A 17,006-nucleotide genomic window follows, 5' to 3' on the forward strand; every position below is an offset into this window, starting at 1 on the left:
TTAGAGGTAGTAAAGGCGGTTGGACAGTGACAGGTTGGGTTCTCTGTGGATGCTCTGGCCGACGAGGAAGGCCAGCTTGTGGGCATACTGGCAAGGGGCAGGAACGCGGATGACACCCTTTAGTGGGAGAAAAAAGGCTCTGTTACGCTAAGTCTGCTTTCTCTAAATCGTAAATCTCAGCACTGACCATCAGAGCCTTTGGAAACAGCGGCTGCATTTTGAGAAGCGTCTCGGTGTGAGGGAGCGCCGACGCGGGGGACACTTACTGGCCAGTTGTAATAGACGTGGCACAGCTTGTAGGTGAGCCTCTGTATGTGGTCTGGCTTCAGGCCGCTGTTGTCGTAGATGACGTTGTAGTGCGTGGGGGAGACGCTGCCGCTTCTCACCGCCTGGCTCACAATAAAAAAATCATACCTGGAATCACAGAACAGAGACAAGAACACGCCCCATGGACGTAAGGCTTCTCTCTGAAAGCCGCAATTACGATGATTCAAGTTTCTTGCCCTAAAACGATCTTATGCACTAATGTAACCCAATCTCTTCAAGACAGAGCGGCTTCCCTGAAGCCCCACGCTTGGCACTGAACCCCTGGCTGCGCGTGTGTGGGAGTCTTGGGAGCCACTGCTGCTGACGGTGAAGCTGTCACGGGTGCCTCTGGCCGCGCGTCGCAGCGGCGTACACCGACGACCCTCTCTTGGCGGCCGCGTCTGACCCAGGTGGCTCCACAGCGGGATGCTCTGGAGGGCTGCACCATGGCAACCGGGACGGGCCCAGCTCCCGGCACTGTCACCCCCAAATATGCCTTTACCACAGAACCCGTCCCCCTTGCTGTTCTCACTGCTATCCCACAGAGAGAGACGTAGCTGACACTAGTCAGCAAGGGTTTACAGCAAACCCGTACGAGGAATGGAGAGCATGACAGCATGTACAGAGAAACAGCAGAGGAACCAAAGGGCCAAACAGAAGCACAAAAAAAATAATGTGACGTCTGCTGCTTCCCCTATCTCGGTACCAATAAAACGCCAATCCAGAGATACTGGAATCTGACGTGATAAAGACATGAGGATGTTACCTCTGCAATTTATTACGTCCACAAAACCAGAGAAATTATATGGTGAGAACCCATCTACAACAGATCATAGGTTTTTATAAGAAGGAAAGTTTCGGAAATGTTACATGACTTGCCCAAAAGAACAGAGAAATCACGACAGAGCTCGATCAAACGCTTAGTCCCTCTCTTCAGCACACCATCATTTACAGAGCTGGCAACTGAGAACGGTTCTGGGAGTCTCGGAGGCAGATGCCCCCAGGCGTCCAAACAGCACCGGCAGCTGTTACGTTTTCGATAGCGTCTAATAAAAAGTAGTGAAAGTTTCCATACTTCATTCAACTCAGAGTTTGCCCCATCTGTTCACACCGATCAGGGTGACACATGAGCTTCGGGTGTCAGGGCAGCAATGACAGACAGGGTTGTGGATCTCCTGAATGCCCAGAGACCCCTGCAATAAATGACTCTACGCAACCGTCATAGCCGCCGGGTGTCCCCTGGCTGACTCCCCCACTAGGTCAGAGCCCCTCTGAAGCCCCGCCACAGCCAGCATCTGCCCGGGAAAGAGACAGACGAGCAAGACAAGGCATCTCCCCACCGTCACACGCAGCCATGAGGGGAACTAAAGTCGGTGTTGTCACCATTTGTCTGCACAGCCCCCTCTCCAGAGTCCCCTCGGGAAGGGTGTTCGCCACAGACACCCAGCACCAGGAACAACCCTCTCTCTTGAATAAAGCTGCCTTTCGAAAAAGGCCCCAAAACATTCACGTATAAAACAGAAACTGTCCTAGCTGCTCACTGTCCCCAGGAGGGCAGGGACGGGGACAGACCAGCGGGTTATCACTGTGCCCTTGCAGCTGAGCCCGTGTGCTGAGACCCTTTCCATGCACCTGGCGGTCAGTGTGCCCGAATGCCCAGGATGCTTCTCTCACGTCCTGAGGGCACACTGTGCCTCTAGGTCGCAGACAAAGCTCTGTTTACTCAGAAGCCACTTTTCTCATCTGCAACTGAGTTTCAGATGAAACGTTCTGACCCTGGGATAACTAAGTGCATTACGGATCTGACAATCCCGATTAGGAAACGAGAACCTGTGGATAAGGTTCCGTCTGTCAACCCAGCCCAGGCCGTCCGCAGCCACAGCTCCTGACCCCCGTCTGTCTGTCGGGTTAACGATACAGATGGCAGGAAACAAACCGCAGCTGTTGTCAGATCAGACTGGCTGAAGACTTCGGTTTCTATAAAAAACACAGCCTAAGATCTAAAAAGTGAACGCGCTGGAGCTGACACACAATACCAGCCATGCTCTGAAACACAAAACAGAACCGCCCAACCCAACCACGCAGACTCACCATTCCGGGCGGGTCACCTCCACGTCGATCACTGTTCCCGGAAGCGGATTCTGAAGTCTCCCTCCAGACTGAGCAAAAAATCTGGCGTTCACGCGTTTCTTCACCACGATCACTGTTAGTCTGGGGCTTAAAGGCAGCGAGGAATGCTACACTGAGCCGTGTTTTCACTGTGACAAACCATCGCTCACATACTCCATCCCCCCCCAACACACTTGGGGCACATTATCTAACCGACTGCGAAGGAAGGTCTGCGACTGGTGAGGACCCAGAGTAAGGACCCGCAGTAAACTGTGGGCAGAAAAACACCGTCTGGCGAGAGGGGCGTGGGAACACAAGGCGCTTGGCAGGGCAGCTGCATGGTGGGCCTGGTGGGCATGGGGTGCCAGTGCCGCCCCCCGTGCCCTCTCCCACTGGACACTGGCTCCTCCCGAGCCTGAGCACTGAGAAGCGAGCACTTCCCGTGGGGTGTGGACGGGCAGCGTGTGACCTGGGAGGTAGTCACAGCACCCTGTCTGGGCAGGTGGGGACAGACTCAGCAGCGCTCCTTCGTGGTGGTCCCCGAGTAAGGCGGGGGTGGGAGGTGGGCCTCCTTAAAGAGGAAACTTCCAAAAATGCCACTATCTGCCCACGGATGTCTGCTGCTTGGCAACAGTGGCCCTGGATAGGACATAGCCTGTCTCAGGAACCAAAAGACAAAGTGGGTTTTAGTCTCGTGACATCACAAGAAACGACTTAGCAAACGTGGTGACAGAAGAAGTCACGCGCATGCCGGAGTGGCTTTTGATTTGTTCTCATAGCGAACATCCTGACCAGCTAACCCGGGACGCGACCTTATAAAACGCTGACTCCAGCGTTTCCAGTAAGAACGGACGCCGTGGTCCTCGGGGAGCACACGCACTGACGCCCCAACTTCACGTCTCTCCAGAGTGAGGACTCGCGCCCGGACGTCACGTTACCGTACGACGACCTTGAGCTCTTTTCTGGACGTACCCTCTGCCATTGCCTGCATGCTCGCGGGGGCTGAGAGGAACACGGTCTCGCTGACCCCTCTCAGCAGCCTGCTCGGCTGGCCCCGTCCCAGACGGGGGCCAGGCTGGCGGGGGACTCAACTCCGACTTCAATGCCCACTGCTCACAACCATGGCTCTCTGCAGCCCAAACCTCAGCACAGCTCCCGACACGGAGGCGGCGGCACGGTCACTGTCGGCCCAGGCCCCTCGCGCCTCACCAGACGGCATCGTGGGGAACCTGCCGGGATCCTCCCTGGGGAGCAGCTCCTCTCTGTGTGGTCCTCCCGGGCCAAACCCCCAGGGCTGCCCGGTGACGGCGTGCACTCCCAGCCTTGGGCTGCGGCTCAGCAAAGAGCACGAACACGTGCCGTGGCCTCTGCTGTCGCTTCTGGAAATGTCTCTTTCTCTAGCTGAGGAAAAGGCACTACGACTAGGAAGTGCCAGGTACTACCAGGCAGACACTGACGGCTGGGGAAGAGGTGGCATGCCAGCCCTTCCTGTCCTCCGCCCGCCTCCCCGTGGACGGGAAGTCGGATCAGAGAGAATACGAAGAAGGCCTAGAGAACTTCGAAAACCAAAAGATGGTAAAATCAACCCATTATTTTAGTGAGAAAACACAAGCATTAAGAGTTTCAGGAAGTGAGAACGAATATCAACCTTCATTTCCACAACGTTAAAAACTGCTTATTACATTTCAATCTGAATCACGACGACTTCGAGGCGATGCCCCTGACCTGCTGAGAACTGACAACGTAATCTCGCCACTTAGAAGAGGTCCCTTACGATGCGGCCAAAGGAGACCGGAAGAACCTGCACTCCTGCTAGAAACGGGGGACCCCTTCTTAGTGCCCAGCCCAGAGCCCGGCAGGCCGCACGGAGCCGGGACGCTCACCCCTCGTTTCTGCAAGGGGACAAGGGCCGCTGGGGAGGCCTAGCACGAGAGCCAGAGCGGAACATGCAGGATCACGCCCCCCGAGTCTCTGAGGGCCCTCGAAGTCGGACCTGCAGACGCTCCCCGTACCCGAGTCTGCGCTCTCAGCCATCTGCACAATCACACGTCACTCACTACAACAGCCAGCTTGAGACGGGGGCAACTTGCTGCCCAGTGGCAGAGACGGTGACGTCTGCAGGAGAGCAGAGGAGGCAGAGAACAGGGTGGCATCAGACACGCCAGCGCCCGCCCGCCCGCACTTGCCGTACGTCTCTGAGGAGGGGGGAAACCGGCTCCTCCCGGGAGACCAGGCCACTGATCGCCTCCATCACAAAGCGCCAGCCCAGTCGCTGGCAGAGCTCAGCGAGCACTCACTGTCCGCGGGGGTGGAGAGAGCAAGGGCAGCCCCCCGGGATCTTGGTGGCGATCACCAACCCGTGTGCTCCGGTGCGCTGGGTGCTCAGAGCCCCGCGCGGCAAGGCTGGCGGGCAGACGACTGCCGGGGGACGTCGACCTCTGCAGCCCCGCCCCAGGACAGCCTCCACGGGAACCCTCCGTGGCTGAGCTGACCGCCACTGGCACGCCGCCACCTCACTCACCTGTTCGCCCTCGACACAGGTCCAAAACTAAACAGGTGTCATTTATAAGGAAAGCCGGGCTTACTTGTAGCCTCTGCCCACGGACTTGAGGCAGTCCAGGAACTGCGGCACCTCGTAGTTGACCAGCGTCTTCAGCTGGCCGTCACCCACGCCGTCCCGGTACACGATGACGCGGCTGGGCATGTACTCGTTGCAGCTGTTCCAGGCCCGCAGGGCGGCTGCAACGAAGCCGCACGCGGTTGCGCAAACCCGCACGCGGCAAACAGGGCGCCTACCAGATTCTGGGCATGTTTCTCAATAACTTGGCTTCGGGATAATTCCGTGAGGCCCCCACTTCCGAGACCAGAAGGCATGGCGGGAGACTGACCTTGCAGGCACACCTTGAGCCCGTCCACCAGCTCCTGTCCTCTGTCTTGAAACACACAGCGAGAGAACCAGCTATTTGGAGAGAAGCACGGCGGAGGTGAGAAGCTGGCGGAACAGCCCGCCCTTTAACTCCTCCTAGCAATGCATGACCTTTAACCTCCTCAAAGACATCTGCTAACACCTTGAAATACTTCATGTAACCTTTAATAGAATTGGCAAGACACAGCGAGCTCCTGATACACCCACACACTCAGTTTGCTTGCATTACGCATCAGTGCTACAGCGTCACTCTCCCGAAAGGCGGAAACCCTGGAAGTGCGCCCCCTAGTGACGCTGACACGCCACGCACCTTCCCTTTTCGTTCTTCCTTATTCTTGGCAATTCTTAGTCCTAATAAAAGCACCGAAAAATAATTCCGCCACGGTGAGTACAAATGACTGGGTAAACTCAAGTGGGTTTTCGAAAACAAAGTCACTGTGAAAACTTGAAATTACATTTTGGTGACCAGCAAAATTTACTAACCAAAGGAGCCCTCAGAGATGGTCGCATTTAATGAGATGCACCCTCCCCACAAACACGAATAATAGTAAAATAGCCTGAAGACAGTTTGACTACTATGGATTAAGGGACAGTGAAGAAAGGTAAAAATGGTTGAACAGCTAGTAATTACACGTCTTTCCTACCTTCTTGGCTGGATCTATTGTCAGAGAAATCAGCAGGTTAAGATAAAGAATTAACAAAGTGCCGGTCTCTCGCAGGCCCCTAGACACCAGCGCTGGCCTGCCGGCCTCTGCTGCCTCCTGACAGCCAGCCGCCGCCACCCAGGCACACTCACCGGGTCATCCCCTCATTGATGCTCGCAACAAATCCTGCAATTGACCTCCGTCCAGCTGTGGTGTCGTGGTAGCAATCGATGCCCACTATCATCGCTAGCTTCAGCTTTAATAGAAATATCGCAAATTTAGATACGACAGCGTGCCAGCGACGCTAAAAGCGTAAACGCACCTTTCTTAAACGAGTAAAACTTTAGCCAGCAATGAAATGGAACTCACAGGCATATCGACCCTCCAAAGTTCCCCTCCCATCTTGCAGTTCATCTGCAGGGCGATTTTGGTAGCGATGGCCATGACGGTCTGCTGCTTGCCTAGCGTCCGGGCCACCACACACTGACTTGGAGTGGGGCAGTCTGTGCATAGGTATTTTTTAATAGCATCGTATTTGTCTTTCCGATTACTTGACAATAGACAAACAACCTAAAAAGAAACAAAACACCCTCATTACAAGGAATTAGGAAACTGACAAGCTTCAGTTCCAAGCAGATTCCAGGAACCCAGACCAGCCTGTGAGACATAAATGCCAACACAGCCACGTGTTTTACTCTTCGCCTCTGCCACTTGGCTAGTAGGACGTTAACGCTCAGACACTGTTCTTTACGTTCAACTAAGGGACGGATGCTAATAAAGGAAAGAGACTGTGTTCAGCCAACAGCTTAGACCTGAACGCCACTAAAACCTGGATCTTAGGCTCTATCACCAGCTGGGGACAATCTGAGGTAGAAGAGAGCAAAGCCAAGTGGTAACTTATAAGCAGACAAGAGATTTTCTAAAATGCTATTTCCGTTTACTCACGACCCACCTAGGCTCATGGTTTTTAAACTCTGAAAGCTTGGCTTGAGAATCTGACGAAACTGAAATTCCCGAGGAAGTCCACAGGCCACCTGGGAAAGGACACGGAGTGCCTGATCTAAGCGGAGCCTTGCTAGACCCGGCGGTGACAGTCAGCGGGTGCGGACTCCGGTTATAAGCTCAGCAAGCTCTGGGGTGCTCACGGCAGCCTGGTGACCACAGCAGCCAGCACTGTATGTCCTCGAAAGTTGCTAACGAGCAGATCTCAGACTTCACCACACATACAGGAGGCTGTGACAGTGAGGTGCGGGCGGCAGACCTATCCTGTCGTGACCATGTCACAATACGTGTGTGCAGCACTCCGCCACACGGCATGCTTTAACCTCACACGTGGTGTCACCTCTATCTAAGTAAAGCTGGAAAACAGACAAACAGACTCGGCCTGCCCAAATGCTGGGCCCCCAGTTCGGGTCACGGAGCCGCGCCCAGCTCTTCAACCCCCTGCTGAGTTCTCCAGTCGCCATCCCCAGACCCTGCCTTCCTTTCCAAGAGCCCCACAAAGTCACTCCCACACTGGTGTCTGCGCCACTCCGCCCCGGCGCGCAGGGGTAGGTGGAGGGCCGAGCCCACAGGTGACACGGGCGCTTCGCCTCGTAGGTCTGCAGCTACGTGGGAGCTCGTCTGCCACGAGTTGTCCTGGCCGCCTCATGAATTACGCTTCCGTGTGTGTGGGCCGACAGCATCGATGTTTACCTGTGTGCCTGTTTCCCTTGATTTTCTAGAAAAATTAAAGCCACTGAGTCCGAATCGCTTTAAGGCAGCACTATTTTCCAAGGCAGCACTATTTTCGGAAATTATACACCTTTGTGCAGCGCACGACGTCAAGCCCCAGCACACACAGCCACAGCCACAGACACAGACACAGACACAGCCAGCAGCAGCCCCGCTGCCTTATCAAGGAAACCAATCCATCCTGTGCCCAGTCTGGAAACTGGATTATAACATTTGGAAATGAACTCGAGTTCTAAGATTTCCAAAGGCCCCTTTGTAAACAAGTCACTCCAGGACAGCTGCCTCCGGACCGATGGGCTACTTACTATCTGAGTGTCCGATGTGACCTTCTGCTGCAAGACGCGTAAATAGGCTTCAGTTCTATCATCCACTTCAATCCTAGAAGGGAAATACGTAATCCAGCTCTCAGAGAAAGTAATGAAAAACGAACGCACCATGCATTAAAAAGTTCCCGCAGCTTACAGTGCATGAAACACTTCTGTGTAAGGTGTGAAATAAAATGCCAAGGGTAGCCATTTAGGCAAAAGTTGTGTCTAACACACTGGCCGGCAGCGCTGAGAACAGTCCTGCTAGCCCCCGCCCCCCGATACGATGATGCGCTTCCGGGCCGCGTCCTGTGGAGCGGTGGGCGCGTCTTTATGGTGCTCGAGTTAGTGTTTTAATACTTCATCACTTTGCAGTTCCCACACCCTCCAAGTGACTAATCAATTTTCAGAGTATAAATGACTTGATAGACTTACATTATTGCCTTTTTCATTTGTATGCCCATGGCTGGTGTAACTTTAAATAGGTTTTGTATCAATGAATTGGCTGCTTCATAATTTCTTCGAGTATAGATCAACAGCCAGTTATCTAGCGGCTTAACACTAATTAATGGTGCACCTCTCGTTTCTTTTGACCAATCTGCAAATTGTGGATTGTAATCAAACTAGAAGAGAGTTCAGAGACACTGTAAATTCCACGTGCGTTCTCAGTGACAAAGCCAAAAAGTCGTCAGTAACCCTATGGCGGCATGTTCAGAACCTCCGAGTGCCCCTGACACGTGGACGGCAGTGACGGACAAAGTGCCCGCGAGGGGGAATACAGTGTACCCACAGGAGGATGGCGATCTTACTTAGACTATGTCCATTCACGGTGACAGCGGCCACTCGAGCGCTCGTGGGCACTAGGCACTGCCGTCCTACGTGCTTCGGCTGTGTTCTCCTCCATCTTTCCTAAAACCCCGAGGACAGGTCTCACCTCCCTCGTGATAATGACAAACAAGTACAACTTTGAAAGTGAAGCGGTGTGACTAAGGTGTCTGGTACCGAAAGCAAGCTGTGAAAGCTCTGGCAGCAAGGCAGAGAAGCTCACGCAAGCTCAAGGCTCCGTGACCTGGTGCGCGTGACCTAGAGGGACGCCCAGAACTTTTCCCATGTCCTACCCACCTCCCCAGCAGCCCTCGGACAGGGGTGTGTATTTTCGTTATTTCTAATGAGATACTAGGCAATTGTAGTCGAAACAGTCCTTGACTCGATTAGGTCGGTACTCAGGGAGCACTCAGGAGGCAGAAGGGCACAGCTTCTATCAAAGTGCTTAGAGGGCCCGCTTTCCTTTTCTGGAGATAAAATAGAAAAGGCATCACAATCTTTAACCTGCATCCCGACCGACACACGGTCCTAGCGAAAATGAAGCCAAGTCCATATGCAGTTCTCCATGGAAAGATCACTTTAGTAGCAAAGTATTGGCCCAATTAGACACTGAGAATTCTCCTAGACCTCAAGTAATTCATGCTATTAACACTTAAGCCACCTTTCCATGAAGTATCATGTTATTCTGAGGCCCAAGCTACTGGCCCCAGGCTCCCCAGAGCTGCCCACTCCCTCTTGCCCGCACCAGTGGACAGGGGATGGAGGTAGGAGACGGAGGTGAGGAGCCATGGGCGGGCGCCTGACCCGGGACCCCTGCTCGCTTGACTGGGAGTCTGACCCCATCTGATTTGAGCCACGACTTTAAAAACCGCCTTACTGTTTTTCCACCTTGGTGAATCTTTTCTGCTTGCAAAATTCTTCCTGAGAAGGATAGTAAGTTGGAGTCGAAGCTCAAACCCCAGTCTCGAAGCTCCCTCTGGACGTTATCGTCTCTGCGAATTTAACACATTTACATGCCGCTGAACGTCAGGATTGGCAGACGGACACAATGCAAACAGCCCTGCTGTGCGCGAGTGCAGGGGCGTCTGGCGCCCCAGGACCTGCCCTGGTGAGTGCGCTGTGGGCAGAGGACCCGCCTGCTTCTCCCCTCACCCGGGCTTCCCCTTGTCACTTTCACTGAAAACCCTGGTGCCCAAACTCCCTCTTCCTCACAGTAAACCCCTGGGTGTCATCACCAAGAGAAAATAGGTTTGTTCAGACGCGTTTCGCTGTTTTATTACCTCTTCCCAAGAGAATGCTTAGAGGCCGTGGGCGACAGTTTGACTTTATTACTTCCTGACACATGGGAGCTTCACTTAGAAACCTGAGCAGCAGCCCCGCCCCAAACAGCAGTGCCACCGTCATGCCCACCAGGAGCGTCACTGCCCCGACCCACACCAAAAAATAAACACTTGAAACCACACCGCAGTGCAAGGTGGATGACTTACTTGTGAATATAATCGATGAGCCTCCCCACCTCACGCTGCCGCTGCTCTGGGGTCAGCCTCGTATGAACGGCTAAGTCTTTCATCACGTTAAAATCGTTACGCATTTTATCAGTCAGACCTTCAAAAGAAACATTTAAAGGCGTATTTTAAAGAAACAAGAATTCACCTTCACGGTGTCAACATTGTGTAAAATGTTGCCCGATGAAACATGGGTGTGGATGCGAACCGCTGGGTTGACACTGGGTTGCAGGACGGCGATGAGTAAAGGACGTCAAGGAGACAAAGCAGCTGTGAGGGTTTCAGGGAGCGGGAAGGGTGCGGGTGAACAAGCACGGGGACACACGGCTTGTACCTGTGAGGTAGCAGAGCTCGGGGATGAGCATGGCGGGTCCTGGCAGTGTGCCGCCAGGGCCCCTCCTCCTCTTGGGCTGGCTGACCAGAACCGGCTGTTTCAAGTCAGTGATTTCCTGGTTGTATTGCTGTTCAAGAGAAGAAAGGTGTTGGTGCTCGGTTAGTGCCTTTAGTGACATGTCAGTGAACAAAAGGGGCCGAGGACCTGGCTTAAGCATCGATGCCAATAGCCAGGCTGGTATCGGTTTCCCGGTCGAGTTCTGAAAATGCAAGTTTTGCATTTCCAGTCCTAGGAAAACAGTCCTGAGTCATCCGCCTGGCTGAGCACCTTTTCCCTAGGAGCTCGGAGGGTCAAGGATAGCAAGGTCAGCAAGGCTCTAGGTCTTGCCTTCGGGTCACAGTTCTATCAGCTTCATTTCTGGATTCCTTGGTTCCGAAGCAGAGGCCCGTGGCACTGCGATCTCCAGCACGGCCCCTCCGGCCCCCCGTGCTCTGGTGCGCCCGCACTCGTGGCAGGCGTCTTGCAGTCCCAATGCACGCTGGGAGGGCAGCGGTTCGCATCCACACCCATGTTTCATCGGGCAACATTTTACACAATGTTGACACTGTGAAGGTGAATGTCGACTTCACAGGCCACACCTCTCCATCCACAGGCCCCAGCCAGTGCTCACTGCTAAGGTAAGGGCATACGAGGTATGAACGCACAGCACTGGCCGTCCGCAACTTCACATGCACACGAGCCAGTCCGCGGGCCTCCAGCCCAGCTCTGCAAGCCCAGGACCGTCCCAGCGTCCCCGGGCTCCTGGCCCTGCGTCTCAGACCCCTTTCCTCTCAGCTCCTGTACCCCTCAGCAGGTTTTAACATTCTGGGTAACTCAGCTGTTTGTGGAAAAGAAACCACATGTCCACTAAGCACACACGAGGGCAGGGCCGGTGACACAGGGATCCGCCTCGCCCGCAGACCAGAGGCCGTGGCCCACGCCTATGCCCAGTGACAAGGTCCTGGCCACTGCGTTTTATGAACTGACAGACGAGTTCTAGCCTGTTCTTGTCTTTGTTCAATATTGAATCCTGGCCACTGCGTTTTATGAACTGACAGACGAGGAGTTCTAGCCTGTTCTTGTCTTTGTTCAATATTGAACTCTTTACCAACCATCCAGGAAAGAAGTTAATATGCTCATCTCACAGAAGAAAACGTCACAGATCGCTTGAGTTTGACTTATTTTCTTGAACAGGGTCTAACGGTCACCCTCTGATTAAGGTGTCCTTTACTTGGGCATATACACTCCCTCATCCCCTAAAGGGCCTTACATGCAGAGCTCCTGACCACAGGACTTTGGGGTCCCTCTTCCCAAATTCTGAGGGCTCAGGCGAGCCTGTCAATTCTAACATCTCCCCTACGTCTGCAAACCAGGGGTCTCCTGTCTGCTTAACGTCCCTATGAAAGCTTTTCTTGTTAAAACCGACCGTAACCTTCCCCTCAAAGCCCCTTTCCACTCCACTAAGGGGCTCCCAGCCATGGCCTTTGATGCGTAACAGCCAAGCCCCACTTCCTGCTGCATTTACCAGGAAGCTGTCAGAATGCCCCGACCCCACCCCACTCCTTTGATGGAAGACCCCTGACTCGCCCCGGCTGCGAGTCTTCCCCTAGGAAATAATCTGAGCCGAGACCTAAGAGCAGAGTCTGGCACACAAGCACTTCGGCGGAGGCGGCCGGGGAGACGCCGGACGAGACTGGCAAGCCAGCTGGCTACGCCACACACGGTCTCACTGAATGAAGACCCACCCACGTGCTTACGTGGGACACCAGAGCAATGGGGAGCCAGGTGATTACTTTAGGCAGAAGGAGGAACATCCAATTGTGTGAGTCTGAAAATGGGTAAGCAGGAGAAATGGAGCCTGAGGACCCAGCTGCGGGAGGGGGAAGTGGGGGCCGTCAGTCAGCTACATCAGGAGACGCACCGGCGTTTCAAGTGGCCAGGTGGGGTGCCAGGGTGTGACGAGCAGCAACACGAGGTGAGGGAGAGGGACGGGGAGGCCTGGGCTTGGAATGACCTATTATTCACCTGTTCGTTCGCTCAGTCACCAAGCGCCCACCTAAGGTACAGGGGCACATAAAGGATACAACCCCCAACTCTGTGCATGTCACACCTGGTATTGATCGGGAGCACTGCAGAGTGGCCAGGCTAGGGACCATGACATGTCCCGCGTTGGTCACATGTAGGGCAGCCGTGACACTCCAACACTTAGAGAAAGCAGGCGGCCGAACTTAGCGCGTCTCGGCCAAAGCTGTAACCTGGGGCTGGGGACCACGGTTTACCTGGAGTCCGGCACAGATGAGACCAGACACCCCTAGTGGGTGCTGCACGGGCGGTAAGCAGGGCTGGGCAGGACCAGGAAGCGTGTCAGCATTTAAAAGGCCGCTCGTGGAAGCAGAGGCAGGCGTGTAGGCCTTAACACCAGTCAGAGGAAGAGAGAGCTTCCCCGACCTTGCTTCAAGTCCAAATCAAACTTTCCACTGACGTCTTTGTGTTGATACACACCAGCTCTTCACACCCAAGTGATAACTAAGCAACAGTAAAATGCCAAAACGCATTGTCACAGTACCCCGACACCCAAGAGCAGCTGAGTCTAACGTGGCCGAAGTCCTGGGGAGCTGACGGGCTGAGAGCAGCAGCAGGGAGAGCGAGCTGCGATGCCCCTCGGCCTGTTTTCATTTTGCCCAGAACAAGATCAGCTCCTAAGGCAACTTCTCGGAGAATTGCCTCTATCCCTAGAGGCATCTGATTTTTTCATTCATAGCAGAGCACCTGTAGATCAGGCCACAGCATAGCCTAGATGCTTTAAGAATCACCAGTCAGATGTATACTTTTGAGACAAAACATAAAATGTAACAGCTCATTTATCTGGCTGTTTAGAAAAATGAAATAATCTACTAAAAGTTAGAAAAAAGGAGATAAAATTTAGCACTTCAAAGACGAATTTTTAAAGATTTTAATCGATGCATTTTCTAAAAGTAATTCTCCTGCACCTTTGACAGAGCATATCGAATGGGATTTGACCTTCTAAAGGTCCAGGGGCCAGATCTGCCTACCTCCGAAAACTCAAACAATATTATTAAGTTTGCATTCCCACAAACATTTTATTTTCTCCTAGTCGGTAATTGTTTTTTCTTTCTACTATTTGCCTTTGGTGTTCCCCTCCCCAATTTAATGATTACTGGGCTAAAAGCTAGAGTCATCTTTATAAGACTAGTGTTACAAGATCACCCTATAAGCTGACGCAGCGCATATGAAGCAGCCCGTCTGAATCGTCCACACGTATGGCAGAAGCAGGACTTACCCCACGTGCCAACACAGCGTAAGGGACAGTATGGCTAGCTGCTACGCCTTGTCGTGTTTACCACCTATTATCCTCCTACTGGCCTTCTACGTGCTCAAGTTCAAACGTAACCTTTCGTGCTACCGCAAAGAAGGAATCAGGACAGGGCACTTCTCACCCGATAATGAGCTAAAACAAACTGTGTTGTGATTGCCTTAAAAAACACATTCGCGTACAACTTCAAAAGTGATCTGTTTCAAACGTGTAAGTGTTAGAAAATTCTACTAAAGATGTTTCAGATTTCTCTGAGGCTCTAAACACCACCAGCCAGGAGGACAAGATCAGCATTAACTCCGTACCTTCCTGTAGTACTCCAGGAAGCTGACCTCAGAGCCGTCCGCTTTCTTAAAGGTGCTCTTTGGGTTCTGGTCCCAGTCGATGTCGTCTACTCTGTATGTTTTATTGTTATACCTGCGGGATGATCACATTTACTGGCATTTAAGATTTATAGAGATGTTAAAAAGAAAGACTAGACAGCATGTACTCTCTAAAAACACAATTTTGAGTCACTTAGTGGTACACAATGCTATGGAAAGAAAGGGAAAACAACTTCTTAAGAGGCTATGCTAGATGGATGCGGAAGTGACTGAACTACTATCAGCAAAGAAAACAAAAGGATAAAAGTCATTAGATATTTGTCCTTTTCAGATGCGTACGTTCCTCAAAAAACTCTCTTCTTGAGAAAGGTTACAAATATCCTTCCTGTTTTCAGCTATTCTCACCTCTCGGTTTCAACCCAACTTCCTAATGTGACACAACTGGAAAGCCACACCGCCCCCTAAGGCCTGCCAACGGTAACTCTGCAATGCGAAAGGCAGTCTTACTTGGTCAGTACAATTAAACCTATTAATTCTTTAGAAACTTGTTCTTGAAATTTATGTTCTTCAGTCTGATGGTACAAGTTGAACATGAAATCTAAAACAGTCTCACTTCGAAGGACTTTGTGGCTGACGTCGGTACACAGCATGATGTTATTCTCGTACTGAAGGATGGAGGTGGTGAAGCCAGGCCAAATCACCAACCTGTCGAACAGAACGGGGCCGTGAGGCGACCTCGAGGCGTACGTGGACATATCTGGCATGTACCAAGTTGTGTTTTCACCTTTATCAATTGGGTCCAAAGTACAAAAGTTCTGACTGAATAAATTTACTTATTACTAGGTTTCACACGGTTCCAGATAAAAACCTATCCAAGATTTTCAATAACAAATATCCTTTTATAAGTTCAATTTTAAATTAAAATTCTAACTTCATTCATGTACTCTGTATCCTGGAGTACGACTTGAAAAACCTGCCAGTCTAACCGAAATCATCCCAAATTATTATAATAAACTTAAACCACTTGGGCTGCACTCTACTGACTATACTATAGCAACTTCTAAAGCAATCATCATTAGCTGAAGAGTTTTATTACCTCAGAGCAAATGCAGACTTAGTGTTAGGCAACTCTTGATGCTTCCGTAGTGATGGATGAATAAACACCCTGTGACTTTCAAGAACCCAAGTACTGTGACATCTCCTTACTGGTCAAGCCGAGTTACAAGTTCACTGGTGTGATGGGGACCACTAACAGCCACAGCACTAACCTGATCATTTCAAATTCAAGTGTCACTCTCAAAGCTGGTGATAAACCAAAGGAACAAACTTCCCCTTCGTACGAACCTGTGATTTGGAATGTCGATCGGGTCACTTGGATTATAATAATTCCGTCCAATCTGTTGCAAATTCATGATCTTCAAGAGCCTAGAGATTGAAAGGAAGAGTGAAGTGACTACTGGTGGCCACCCCTCCTGCCACGATTGTAATGGCGAGTTGTTTGGCACAGGGGCTGGCAAACCATGACCCAGCTGGACCAGACCCGGCCGCCCGCTGTTTTTTGTGTGGCCGAGGGGCTAAGAATGGCTTCTTACATTGTTCAAAGGTTAGAAAACTTCAAAAGATTAACGATGCATGAACTACATGAGATTCCGATGTCAGTGCCTTCAGTGGAGTTTACAGGAACAAAGCCGTGGTCTCTCCTTCACATGTGCTCTGCGGCTAGGACAGAGATCATGCGGCCTGCAGGCCTGAAACGTTTACTGCCTGACCCCAGCAGAAAGTCTGCCATCCCCTCATTTAGAAAGTAAGTCTGCAGTGGCATTAACTGAAAACAAGCACCCACCAACGTGAACGTCCTCACATCAGTAACCAATATCTTATGACCAACTCAAAGATATAGATTCCAGTATCATGTCTCATTATTCTCAGGCAAACGTCAGCCTCACCCAGACTGCTTCTCATCCAGGGGGGAAAGTGTTGCAGCACACGGGACCTGATTTTAGATTTGGGAAACAGCATCCACATGGGAAGCTAATTACAGAGCACGCAGTTTGTCCTTAATGATGCAACGAGTAAATCCACACAGACCGAACCGCACCCTGCTCCCCTGCCAGACGCCCGCTGCGGGGAGAAGGAACACAAAGTCAGGGAGAAGCTTCTGAGAGCGGGAGGGCTCGTAACGCAAGCTCGAGGAGCAGCATAAAAGTCAAATGTCGACACGGGCGGGGAAGTCACTGGCGTAAAGGTTTGCTCGGAGGCGGGGCGTTCCACGGCACGCGGTGCCCTACGATGACCCTGAGGCCCCACTGTGACATCGACCACACAGGCATCACCGTGCAGTTATTGCACCTTCTCTGGACGTTCAGTTTTAATACGACGTTAACGGACGCTAACGCACCTCCGGAAAATGATGTTGTAGAACTGCAGGCACGTCGGTGACGTGGGCGGCAGCTCGTTGGTCAGGGTAATCGTGATCCGCACGTGCTCCCCATTCCGCGTCTGGCTGAAGACCTCCGTGACCTGGCGCCAGAGAGGGGGCCGGATGTGAATTGTTAGAAGACAACTGGGCCCGAGCACACGACGCCTGTTTCACAAAGCAACAGTGAAGAGCACAGGAAAGTT

General features: G+C 52.2%; 1 protein-coding gene across 1 annotated transcript in view; it reads right to left on the reverse strand.

The window, feature by feature from the left end:
* Nucleotides 1–17,006, reverse strand: part of PIWIL1 (piwi like RNA-mediated gene silencing 1) — a 21,183-nt gene continuing 4,177 nt past the window's right edge. The window contains exons 5-20 of the mRNA XM_006909969.1: nucleotides 16,783–16,904; nucleotides 15,729–15,809; nucleotides 14,892–15,089; nucleotides 14,367–14,478; nucleotides 10,689–10,815; nucleotides 10,337–10,454; nucleotides 9,727–9,841; nucleotides 8,460–8,647; nucleotides 8,025–8,097; nucleotides 6,355–6,555; nucleotides 6,138–6,241; nucleotides 5,304–5,374; nucleotides 5,001–5,154; nucleotides 2,398–2,523; nucleotides 267–414; nucleotides 1–117 (exon numbers count right to left, since the gene is read on the reverse strand). Of these exons, the coding sequence (XP_006910031.1) occupies nucleotides 1–117; nucleotides 267–414; nucleotides 2,398–2,523; nucleotides 5,001–5,154; nucleotides 5,304–5,374; nucleotides 6,138–6,241; nucleotides 6,355–6,555; nucleotides 8,025–8,097; nucleotides 8,460–8,647; nucleotides 9,727–9,841; nucleotides 10,337–10,454; nucleotides 10,689–10,815; nucleotides 14,367–14,478; nucleotides 14,892–15,089; nucleotides 15,729–15,809; nucleotides 16,783–16,904 (2,055 nt within the window). The remainder of the gene's footprint in view (nucleotides 118–266; nucleotides 415–2,397; nucleotides 2,524–5,000; nucleotides 5,155–5,303; nucleotides 5,375–6,137; nucleotides 6,242–6,354; nucleotides 6,556–8,024; nucleotides 8,098–8,459; nucleotides 8,648–9,726; nucleotides 9,842–10,336; nucleotides 10,455–10,688; nucleotides 10,816–14,366; nucleotides 14,479–14,891; nucleotides 15,090–15,728; nucleotides 15,810–16,782; nucleotides 16,905–17,006) is intronic.

Source organism: Pteropus alecto, unplaced genomic scaffold (assembly GCF_000325575.1).
Source record: "Pteropus alecto unplaced genomic scaffold, ASM32557v1 scaffold213, whole genome shotgun sequence".
Taxonomy (NCBI): domain Eukaryota; kingdom Metazoa; phylum Chordata; class Mammalia; order Chiroptera; family Pteropodidae; genus Pteropus; species Pteropus alecto.